The sequence below is a fragment of the Mesoplodon mirus genome, assembly GCF_964341445.2.
Source record: "Mesoplodon mirus genome assembly, chromosome: 12".
Classification (NCBI taxonomy): Eukaryota; Metazoa; Chordata; class Mammalia; order Artiodactyla; family Ziphiidae; genus Mesoplodon; species Mesoplodon mirus.
This window is the reverse complement of record NC_138988.1, coordinates 97,369,169-97,380,864: the sequence shown is the minus strand read 5'-3', so window position 1 is coordinate 97,380,864 and position 11,696 is coordinate 97,369,169. Positions and strand designations below refer to the sequence as shown.

Genomic DNA, 11,696 nt, shown 5'->3' with positions numbered 1-11,696 from the left:
TAATCTGACCCCGAGTCGGGGGCGGGGGGAGGCGTAAGCAAAGAGCGAGAGCGTCCCCTGGACTGATCAGCACTAAGACATCGGAGAGACATAAAAGGCAAATGAAGCGAACAACAATTAAAAAAAAAAATTCCCCCGCACACAACAATACAATCTATTTAAACTGTAGCTCATACTTTTCATACCAATGGTATGACTTTTCTGGAGTCCCTCTTCTGATGCTTGAACTCCGGGGCTGGCAGCTTGCAAAGGGGAAGCAGACGGCAGCGCTGCACGGGCAGGTTTACCAAAGGTCTCCAATGGGTATTTTCTTTTTCTTAGCCCTGCCCCGAATTGTCAGACGGCGGGCGTCTGCCTCTGAAGTTAGCAGTGATTTCCTTTAGAGCCCGGCCTTATCTCCGGCTGCACGTTGCCTGGTGGTGACTAATGACACAATAACATTGTCTGGGGCTGGAATAAAATTGGAGCTGTTTACCCCCGCTCTATAGGGGTTCAGTATAAAAAGCCGGCCGAGAGCTGTCCAGGTCAGACGCGTTGCTGCCTCTGCGCTGGGACCAGCGCCGCCAGGGTCCCCGGGTCCCCGTGCGCCACGGCCGCCACCGCGTGCGTCCTCGGACCGCTCCCACTGCCTTCTCTCCTGGCAGACGCTTCTTTTTTCTCCCCGTTAAAGAGCGTTCGGGCTGAAGGATCACTTTGAGATCCGAAGAACCCGAAGCGCTAGGAAGGAACCGAAGCTGTTTTTTTTTTTCTGCGTTTTTCCCCCGCTTCACTTCGGGTTTAGTTCGCAGTGGGGAAGGATTTTGATCCCCTTTTTTCCAGAATGGATTATTTCCCCATGATTTTCGCTCTGCTGTTTGTGGCTTTCCAAGGAGCTCCAGAAGCAGGTAGGCACGTTGACTTGTAAATCCCTGAATGCTGCCGTCTTCTTTTCCACCTTAATGCTTTTCTTGCTTCTGTGTTTTCCCCTGTTTCTTTTTATGACTGCCGCTCAGAAATCAAGTGTAGGGGAATTAGTGCTCAAAGGTGCTTAAGTTTTCTAGTGGAAAAAAAAATCCTCTGTTGAAGACCGTTGCCCCTCTAGCATTAAAATAACATTATTATTATTGCCTAGTGTATTTCCTTGGCTTTTAAAAATACGACTCAATTAAAGCGAGATATAATTTAGCTAAATGTATGTTTGCAATATATGTGTTCATACAGGTAATAGGACATATAGGAATTTATATCTTATTCAAATACTGCTTTAATAGTGTGTTAATGTGTGAAATATTTAAACATCTCAGCTTGAAGCCAAGGAATTTTATTCAAGTCATTCAAGCAATGTATGAGCAGTAAAATCACCTGCAGAACAGCCTGGTGAAAACCACCCCCAGGCGGTTTCAGGGTGAAGCAGATGTTTTCTTTAAAATTGTCATTGTTGACTTTAGATTTCTTTCGGCAAGTTTTTGGCACTCAGAACAGTGTGGGCTCTATTTCCAGTTTTATTCACCTGTCTTGGGAGGGAAGCTAGGATAAATCTTGGCTGCTGAAGGATTTAGCTAGTATGTGTGCATCTGCCCTCTTTTAGGGTCAGTGCACTTTTTTTGTCTTTTCATGACCCTGACTGAAGAGAAAGGATGTCAAGGGAATGAAAATCCTGGAATGTGTCTGATCATTTGAAATGTACAAAATTAGGCAGATAAGCTGCGTGGCTAACTTGTCAGTAAGAGGAAGCATGCTGCCGTGGGGAAGGGAAGACGGCAAATCCCACCCACACCATCCTGCTCCGGGGATTCAGAATTCAAAACCCACGGAACCTTGCCTGGGTCCCCGGAGCTGCTGCTCAGTTTTCCCTTAGGTCAGTGGTTTTACTGTAGAGCTGATTTCTCTTCTCTCTCTCCAATCACCTCCCCGAAGCTCTGGACCTCCACCTAAGTTCAAGAGGTGTGTCTCATCTGGGCTACTCCCCGCCTGACACAGGGTGTGAAGTGGTGGGTACTGCCCTAAACAGAAGGTCATCCCGCAAGAGGAAGTGGCTCTGAGTCTAGGAAAAGGCAGTATGATTTATTTTGTTTCAGGTTTTTGGTCATCAGCCAATTTTAAGCCACTGTAGGTTGTGTTAAGTTCCATGCAGAAGCCAACCCAAATGTCTAACAGGCAGTATTTCTAAGCGTTTCCTTGAAGGCTGCTTCAAGGGGCTGGTAAGTCCCTTTTCAGGTGGTTGTTTCCCCTGCACTTGTATAATCTCTCTGAAGGTGGATAAGCCAGTGGCGATAAAGGTGAAGTCATGTTAAGGAGGGAAAATAATAGAGTCCTTTTTGCTCTGCGTTTCTTGCTGGAGGCCGGCTGGGTGCTTCATCTGCTTTTATCTGCTCTGCTAGATGTGGCATCGATGCTGTGACCAGTGTGCCTTCGGGCCTTGGAGGAGACACGGCCCACTGACCTGCTCTTTCTCTCCGCAGCGGTCCTGGGCGCTGAGCTCAGCACAGGAGCTGAGAGCGGAGGGGAGAAGCCCTCTCCCAGTGCGCCCTGGAGGCCCCGCCGGGCCAAGCGCTGTTCCTGCTCTTCGCTGATGGATAAAGAATGCGTCTACTTCTGCCACCTGGACATCATTTGGGTCAACACTCCAGAGTGAGTCTCTAGAGGGCATCCTTACTCCAGGCTTCCTCCCCTCCACCTTCACGGGAGACTGGAGCCCAGTTACTCCCGTTACTTTTGGGTTTGGACTCTGAAGGTAGCATTTCTGACCACGTGAAAGTGCCCCAGTGGGGAAAATGCCCCTCAGGAGGCTACCGCTCATCTCAGGGGAGAAACTTTGTGTTGGGCCTCCGGGGAGAATGTTCTCCATTGGGATCTGCCTGGGTTTAGGGAAAACGTTGCTGAGGTCATATGTGGCTTGGTCCAACCTGTGCTTCTCATGGGAGGGTATAGACTTAAGAGGCAGAAAGGATTATAGAGAGTCAGAGTCTAATGTCTTTATCTTACTTGTAGAAAAACTAAGACCCGAAATGTTGAAGTCACTTGCCAGGATGAATTTATGGTAGAGCGAGACCTAGAACTTGGGTGTCCCGACTCCCCCTTTGGAAAAGCCTATTTCAACACAGCAATAGAAACACGGTCCTTAGAGTTCCCTTCTGCCTCCCGAGTGAAGAAAGCAGTTTCCCCCATCTCCCCCTGAAAAGTAGCTCACCCATCAGAAGGAATCCTAAACAAAAATACATTGATTGTACCTGCGGTGTCCCGTTATGGTGAGGGATGACTGAAATCCAAACAAGATCAAATCAAACCAAACAAAAACCACAGCGAGCCTCGTACTTCGTAAGGTGATACTTCCAAGGGGAGGACCTTATTCTCTAGGTGAGAATCACAATGGACACACTGGAAATTACTGGAGAGCCTCCTGGCGAGGAGTCCCTCTATAGTCGTATGATAATCACCAAATCACAGGAGGTGTGCAAACCTGGCGTGAACCATGCACGCAGTAGTGTGTCTCCCCCAGCCTCCTCAGGGGGCCCTTTTAGCATTATCATGTATCACTTGAACTGAAAATCGGTTTTCGAAATCTTGTGAGTCATGGTTTTGCACGGAAGTCCCCCACCCCCACCCCCAAGACCTGTTAACTAAATACAGAGTCAGAAAAAGGAAGAAAATATGAAACAGATACCAAAGCAGAGATGTCATAATTTCGGCCAAAAGACAAGGCTGCTGTGTTGAGAGTTGACATGGAATTTCATTGACTTAGAAAAACTGATTTTCTCCTGGGTGGGTCCACACACTTGGGGCCATTGACCGGCATGCCGTCCTGACTGTTAGCAACATTTGACTCTGCTGAGTTTTGCTTCCAAATCCTGTGGTGTGAGCTCCTTAGGAGCTTGCCCCAAAGAATGCAACCTTTGGAGACGATCAGCTATGCTCATAACTTTTGTTCCTCTCTTTCCATGTTAGGCACATTGTTCCATATGGACTCGGAAGCCCCTCCAGGTCCAAGCGATCCTTAAAGGATTTCTTTCCTACAAAGGCAACAGACCACAGGAAGAGATGTCAATGTGCTAGCCAAAAAGACAAGAAGTGCTGGAATTTTTGCCAAGCAGGAAAAGAACTCAGGTGAGTAGAAACACCTTTGTTTTCCTTCAGTTTTATGCCCTCCTGACCGTCTTCCTCTTATGATGCTGTCTTCTTGTTTAAAAGAGATTAACAGAGGCATTGAGAACAACTGAAGTTCCTATTGCTGAAATGTTCTCCCTACGTGTATTTTAACAGGGACCAAGACACCATGGAGAAAGGCTGGAATAAACAAAAGAAAGGGAAAGACTGTTCCAAGCTGGGAGAGAAGTGTCTTCATCAGCAGCTGGTGGATGGAAGGAAAATAAGAAGGTAAGAGGCTCCTAAGAACAGCTGGTCCCCGTCACCTATGAATGGTCTACACTCCTAGTCTTTCTTGCCTTGATGGGAGAAAGGCCCAGAGGACAGTAACAAACAAAAGGGGAATCTTTGTGCTCTCTAGATTAAAGAAAGCAAAGGAATCCCTCTCAAATGTTTTCTTGAAGACCTTGAATGCCGACAGCTGCCCTCTGTACACTGTGGTGATTTTTAGCACACACACTTCTCATCCTAAAGGTAGATTTTCCAAACAACATCTATCTAGAGACACCTTTGTCATTTAGTCACATCTAGTTTTTGCCTCTCTGAGTCAATATATTTACAGCTTTCCCTGAGAAATTAAAAATCCTTTCAGGGAGAGTTTTTTTTTTTTAATTAAAGCGTCACGTATAATCAAATTCTTCAAAACATGGCAGTTATTCAAATGACCAAAGGGAAAATAAAGTCATGAGGCAGGGTTGGTGAGAGTTAGAACATGCCATTTTTCAGGTTTATTTATTTACTTTTTAAATAGGGAAATGCGTTTGGTGGAGACCCAATGTCATTCCCCAAAGATTTCTCATTTTTTAGTCATGAGCTGGGATCTGGATTAGTAATACCATAGGATTGCTCTGAGCAGGTTTTTTTTTTTTTTTTTTTTTTTTTTGCGGTACGCGGGCCTCTCACTGTTGTGACCTCTCCCGTTGCGGAGCACAGGCTCCGGACGCGCAGGCTCAGCGGCCATGGCTCACGGGCCCAGCCGCTCCGCGGCATGTGGGGTCTTCCCGGACCGGGGCACGAACCCGTGTGCCCTGCATCGGCAGGCGGACTCTCAACCACTGCACCACCAGGGAAGTCCCCTGAGCAGTTTTAGAGTGATAAGTCTTCCAAATCCTAAACATTTTGGAATTCACAAGCTGCAGGGAGGAATCCTGCTTTCAGATCTGCCCCATATTCTACGTTTCCCTATCATGGTCAGTGGCAACTTTTGCTGGAAATCCAGTGGCAAGAAGTCCTAGGATCCAAGTATTATGAGCACAGGCCTGGCGGTCATGGATGACTTCTGAGTTGTTTACTGCTGGTGTGGGGCCATCCTCAGCACTTCCCATGTGCTGTTGAAGTTTCCATATTTATAACCTCAGGCCACTAGTGCGCCTTCAGATCGCAAGATTACGTAAATCACCGTTTCTGGACTGACTTGGAAATCATTTTTTTTTTCTATTAGCTTCCATTACATCAACTGTTAAATCAATGTTACAGTCCTTCCCTTTTTCTTTCTCCTAGAAACAGAAAACATGAAACCTGCAAAAACAAATTTTTTTTAATTGCCGTAGAATATTGTTTTGGGTCTGCCTGTAGGCCTCTTTTTGAATTTCTTTCCCACGAAGCCCCATTCAATTTCTTACGTGACTAAGAAGACATTCCTGGCTATTTGAAACCTCTGCTGACTGAGTCTCTCCATACAGTCCCACAGGGGTTGGGATAGTGCTTGGGATAGGGCTAAAGAAGAAAAGAGAATATCTCTAGCTGACCTTAAAAATTGTACTTTAAAATTGTATTTAATACCCAGTTCCCTTTAGATATGACCATTATCACCCTTATTCTCCCTGCTCACCGCCCTGCCCACCGCCATTCTAGTCATAAGAGGTAGTTTATTTTCACTTGAGGTTAGCTGAGTAACATGTGGTTTTGGTTGGGGGTGAAAGTTCAGGATCCAGATTTAGATTTGTTTTTGCCAGATTCTAATTTTAGATGTTTCTTTTGCCTAGGAATGATTTTTGTAGAAAAAAATAATAATAATAACATTTGTTTTCTCTTGTCTGGTTTTAATAGGTTGGAGGCCATCAGCAACAGCATCAAAACGTCTTTTCATGTTGCCAAGCTGAAAGCCAAGCTCTACAGAGATAAGAAAGTGACCTACAACCGAACACACTGATGGCAGGTTGTCGGGCCCTGTCGGAAGCCTTCTTCTCATCCACCAACAGCCCTGGGCCTGACTCTGCGCTCTCTCCACGAGGCTGGGATCAGAGCAAATGCATCCTCCCTGCTTAGACCACTTCTCGTTCCAGACTAGCACAGGACCAGCGCCCTGGGTGCAAACATTCCAGGAAAGGTTAAGGAGTCCCCCAGCCCGTCTTCATTTGCCTCCATCAGTGGGAACTGCTTTCGTTTCTCTCCTCCTTTGGGGTGACAGCGGGCTATGCAAAAGGCAGAGAGATGCAGTGACCTGCAAATTAGGGTGGCCTCCTCCTAGCGGGAGGAGGAGAGGAGATTCCACTTGCGGGCTGAGTCCCCGAAGAGGTTCAGAAGGGAGTGTTTGTGTGTCACTCAGGTGCCTGGCACATTTCAGGAAGAAACTCCAAAGTCCCTGCAAAGATTTTTCTAGGGAATGCACAAATTGAAAACAGTCTAAGGACAAACACTCGAGTTAAAAAAAAAAAAAAAGAGAGACTTTGTTTTTTTTAATTCATAAAATGCAAAACTGAAAGAAACTGTTACTACTGTAAAATCAGGATGAGTTTCATGCATATGAGTCTACCTCACCTATATTGCACTCTGGCAAAGTATTTCCCCACCTTTAATTATTGCTTCCCCAAACTCTTCCCCCTCTAAAATCCCCACACTAAGCCCTAGCCTCATGGAAGTCTGTCTAATGTGTCAATAGTAGATATAACATTTTCAGGGTGATCTACTAGCTCTGCTCCATAAGAAAAGAAAGATCAGTTGAATCAGGAGATTCCCTTACCTTGATTTTTGGAAACACAACGGTATAGGATTGTTTAGGAGAGACACTGAAGGGTAAACATTGGTGATGATTTAAAGCAGTCAAATTGTTTTCCTTTATGTAACTGGCTCATGGAAGAGGTTGGATTACATTTTGATGTACTTATTTTTTTATAGATATTTATATTCAAACAATTTATTCCTTATATTTACCATGTTAAATATATGTTTGGGCAGGCCATATTGGTCTATGTATTTTTTTAAATGTATTTCTGAATGAAATTGAGAAAATGCTTTGTTTTGCCTGTCAAGGTAATGACTTTAGAAAATAAATATTTTTTTTCCCTACTGTACTGACTTTGAATCATTTCTGAAATTTCTGAGAAGTGGGCCAAAGCGGTAAGAATTAAGTAGGGGGATGATTAAAGATGGTTTCTTGGAAAGGTGACAGTTAGAAGGAAAAGAATCATGGCTAATGAAAACAAGAATTTGATTTATATCTTAAAATTGCCTTTAGATTGCATTAAGCTTAAAACAAAACAAAAACCCAGCTTTCACACCTCTGTCTTTCCCTGCATAGCCGCCTCTGCTTCCACTTCACCTGCAAACTCTCCAGGGACTTGATCCATTAGCTATGCTCTGGCTATTAGAGGGGATCCAGCAGTTTAAGCTGATGATGTGGTGAGAGGTGCTTTCTCCATGTTAATAGACTGAAGGAAGCAATGGCAAGGCGACCTCCCCAAAGGTACCTAATTATACACATTCCACACCAGAGTTGCTTTGAGAAAATGGCCTGCTCAGAGCAAGTGAGGGCTCCCACTGGCTTTTTATTTGCTCAGATTAAGAAGTGTGTTTACTGAGGAACACCAAGCACCTTCGCTCTTTCAATGGTAGCGCAGGACTGGACACGTGCCCTTGGAGCCAGAGATACCAAATGCTGATTCTGGGTCTCCTGCATCTCGGCACCTCCCTCCTCCCCACTTGGCCTTGGCTGAACTGCCAACCCGTTGGGGAGAATAGTGCTGCAGATGGTTGTTACCAACAGAAACCCAAAAGAGCTTGATCAGCTTCTGAGACCGCCTTTCTTGAACAATGTTTGAAAGAATGCCTGGCATTCCTCAAATAGTAGCTCACAGGGATCGCTGTTGTCCAAACAGTGACACATCTGACAGATGTTAAATAACAGTCTTCAGGTGTGCAGAACCAGTGTCCTGGGCAGAGTTTCTATCTTTACTGGCATTGTTTTTCATCTTTCACTTTTTTGTTTTTAGGAGACAGTCCAGTGTCTTTGGGGAATTGCTTATAAAACTCATTTCATCTAGCAAACTGTTTCTCGGTGTGCGGTTCTCAAGAGGAGGGTGAAGTTTTGTCCACATTGACAAGGGACTTGGCCTGAACTTAGCCCCTGTTAATCTTGAGCAACCATTCCATCCCCTGGCATCATGAATGTCCTCATCCGTTAAATGAAAAAGGGGAGGAATGTCTCTACATCTCCAAGAGCGAGCCTGAGATGGCAGGAAGAAGTGGAGGTGACAGGAGAGTGAAGATCTGAGCTTGGAGGACATGGATCTAGTATATTTAAGAGGGAGTTGGGGGCTTCCCTGGTGGCGCAGTGGTTGAGAGTCCGCCTGCCAATGCAGGGGACACAGGTTCGTGCCCCGGTCCGGGAGGATCCTACATGCTGTGGAGCGGCTGGGCCCGTGAGCCATGGCCGCTGAGCCTGTGCGTCAGAGCCTGTGCTCCGCAACAGCAAAAGTAAAACAGGGCAAGCAACGGTGATGAGATTTTCCTTTTCTTTTCTTTTTTAAGAATATTTTTTATTATTCAGACTTTTAAATCATCTTCCCCGATGCTTTCTGCCTCAGTAACCAGCAAGAAGAGTAAAAAGTGTGAAGCAGCGCTCCTAGGGCATGAGGGTCAGTAGTAAAATATGTTGGAAGGTTCATAGGAAATAAATATTTTTGGAGTATGTAGGAAAGATTGACTATTACTCAAGGATCATGCCAGCTCGAGGGGTGAATTGATGGCCCGGTCTGTCATGCTTCCTCCTGCTCTTCCAGTAAAAGCATGGTTTCTGGAAGCCCACTTAGAACAGATTTCTCTCTTCACACTAATGAACAGGCAGAGCTCTGATCTCAGGGATCCAAGGACCCGAGGCTCCTGGGTGGGGAGATGTGACCTTTGGTGAAGGGAGAGGTATCCACTCCAGGGGTACGTCATTTTCACTCCAGGGATTGTCTTCTTTTGTGATGGAAATGATTGGCTTTTATCCTGCCTGTGCTTCCCTGAAATACTCAGGGTATTAGACAAAGAAACTAAGTAGAGTTCTCACAACTCCAGGTATTACATTAAGCAGGGGTTCCCTCAGGAAAGAAAGAAAAATCTTTGGTCTTTCCAGGGGAGAAAGCCAAGGCCCAGAGAGGGAAGTGACTTACCTAAGGTCACACAGCAAGCTGTAGCATCTCTGGAGCCTGAAACCTTGAGCACGGCTGTTTCACTCAGAGGCACCTAGAGGTCAGTGGAAACAGATACCCAAGCCAACCTCATTAGAGGGTTCTAGGTAGTAAAGCAAAATCGCTTTTCACAAAAGCTTTGCCTTCCAGCCTCACAGATGACGGTTGCCAGATCCATCCTTTTTATTACTCTCTCAGGAATATCAATGGGCTCCTGAGCCCCAGTCGCAAGCATTTTAGTTGTAAAATATTTGTTTACTACATCATCCTCATGATGCCACTACACAGTTGGCAGAAAAATTACTATAATTTACAATGCCAGCCTCCAAATCTGGTGCCCTGAGTGCTTCACTGACAACTTCTTCTGGAAACAGGTCTAAGACACGGGAAGAAATTGCAGTGGTGACTGCGATGGCAGAGGCAATAGCATTTCCTCAAATCCCGGGTGGGAATCAGAGAAAGATCCAGGGCTGCTGCCATTGGATAATGAAGAGAGAAGGGCCTCAGCCTTGGGGGTCACTGACTGATGGAAGTGACGTATGCCCAGCCCGACAGGCAACGTGCTCTTGAGAGGCAGCACATCGGGAGTCTGACATGCAGTTTTGCTGGTTCAGAGTCTTCTGTGTTTCTGCAGCTTATTTTTCTCTTTCATATTCTGAATCATTCCAGGCCTCCACCCTAAACTGCTGTGGAAATATCCAGGGATGAAATTAACAATAGCCATCACTGGCATGGCACGGGCACTGATAGGGACAGAGCCAGGGGGTGGTTCTGTGGCCCCCAGGCCACCAGGTTCCCGGTGGTCCCCAGCTAGGCCAGATGTTAAACCTCCAGGTGTTCGACTGTGGGAAGGTCCAGCCATCTGAGAAGGCATGGGCAGCCAGGATGGAATTTCCTGATTTCTTGCTTCTACGGCTATTTATCAGCCATTATGAAAGTATTTCAACAGTAGCCAAGACATGGAAGCAAACTAAATGTCCATCGACAGATGAATGGATAAAGCAGTGTTACATATATATAATGGAATATAACTCAGCCATTAAAAAGAACAAAATAAAGCTATCTGCAGCAACATGGTTGGACCTGGAGATTGTCACACTAAGTGAAGTAAGTCAGACAGAGAAAGACAAATATCATACGTAGAATCTAAAAAAAATGATACAAATGAATTTATTTACAAAACAGAAACATACAGAGAATGAACTTCTGGTTACCATGGGTAAGGGTGTGGGGGGAGGGATAGATTGGGAGTTTGGGATTGATATGTACACACTGCTATACGTAAAATAGATAACCAACAAGGACCTGCTATATAACACGGGGAAGTCGCTCAGTATTCTGTAATAACCTAAATGGTAAAAGAATTTGGAAAAGAATAGACACGTTTACATGTATAATTGAATCACCTTGCTGAACACCTGAAACTAACACAACATTGTAAATCAACTGTACTCCAATATAAAATAAAAATTTAAAAAAACTAATAGAGTCTCACTGGTACATGAACCTGTGCATATCAGACTTGGAAGTATCAAAACTCTTGGTCAATTATATTCTTGACATTCACTGAGTGGGCCCGCTTTGTCTTCACACCTGCTGAAGTCTAGCCCCACGTCTTTCTGTCCTTGGACCTTTGTTGTCTTGCTGCATTTCCATCCCTCTGTATCATCCTCTCACTCTCCATGCCCCCCTCACTCATACATTGACCTGCTTTGGTAGAAGTGGAAATACTTTAAGGTATTCTTCATCTCCTTGGAGGTTTTTAGAAGGACAATTTTATGGTGGCCTAAACTGGGGTCTGCCTCAGACCAGAACTTGCTAGGGTCTTAGATCTGCTCTAGGATTCACATGAAGGAGCTACTTGTAAGGCTGGGTCTTTGCCTCTTAGATTAACTTTGGACCCTGAAAGGGTGGCCAGATAATTTCTCATTAAAATGGGGACACTTTGGATAGTGCTTGGTGATGCTCTTAACAACAACCACAGACTGTCATGGGCAAACTGGGATATATGGTCACCCTAGAACAGGAGAAGCCTCGAAGGAGGTCAGAATTTCAGACCCACTTTGATCTCTTAGAGGTGACCTGGACCTTGGCTCTGTTTAAGCAGACTCAATGTCTACATCTCTTTATCTGCAGACCAGGCGGGGACAGAGAACTTTCACCTTTTCTAGGGCCTCCAGC

General features: G+C 45.3%; 1 protein-coding gene across 1 annotated transcript; it reads left to right on the top strand.

Annotated features, from left to right (window-relative positions):
• The first annotated feature begins 262 nt into the window (after window positions 1–262).
• On the top strand, window positions 263–7,411 carry EDN1 (endothelin 1). Its single transcript, XM_082638935.1, has 5 exons — window positions 263–884; window positions 2,442–2,610; window positions 3,925–4,083; window positions 4,240–4,353; window positions 6,172–7,411. Exons 1-5 carry the CDS (start codon window positions 821–823, stop codon window positions 6,272–6,274), a joined length of 609 nt encoding a protein of 202 aa, XP_082495061.1. The 5' UTR covers window positions 263–820; the 3' UTR covers window positions 6,275–7,411.
• The last annotated feature ends 4,285 nt before the right edge of the window (window positions 7,412–11,696 follow it).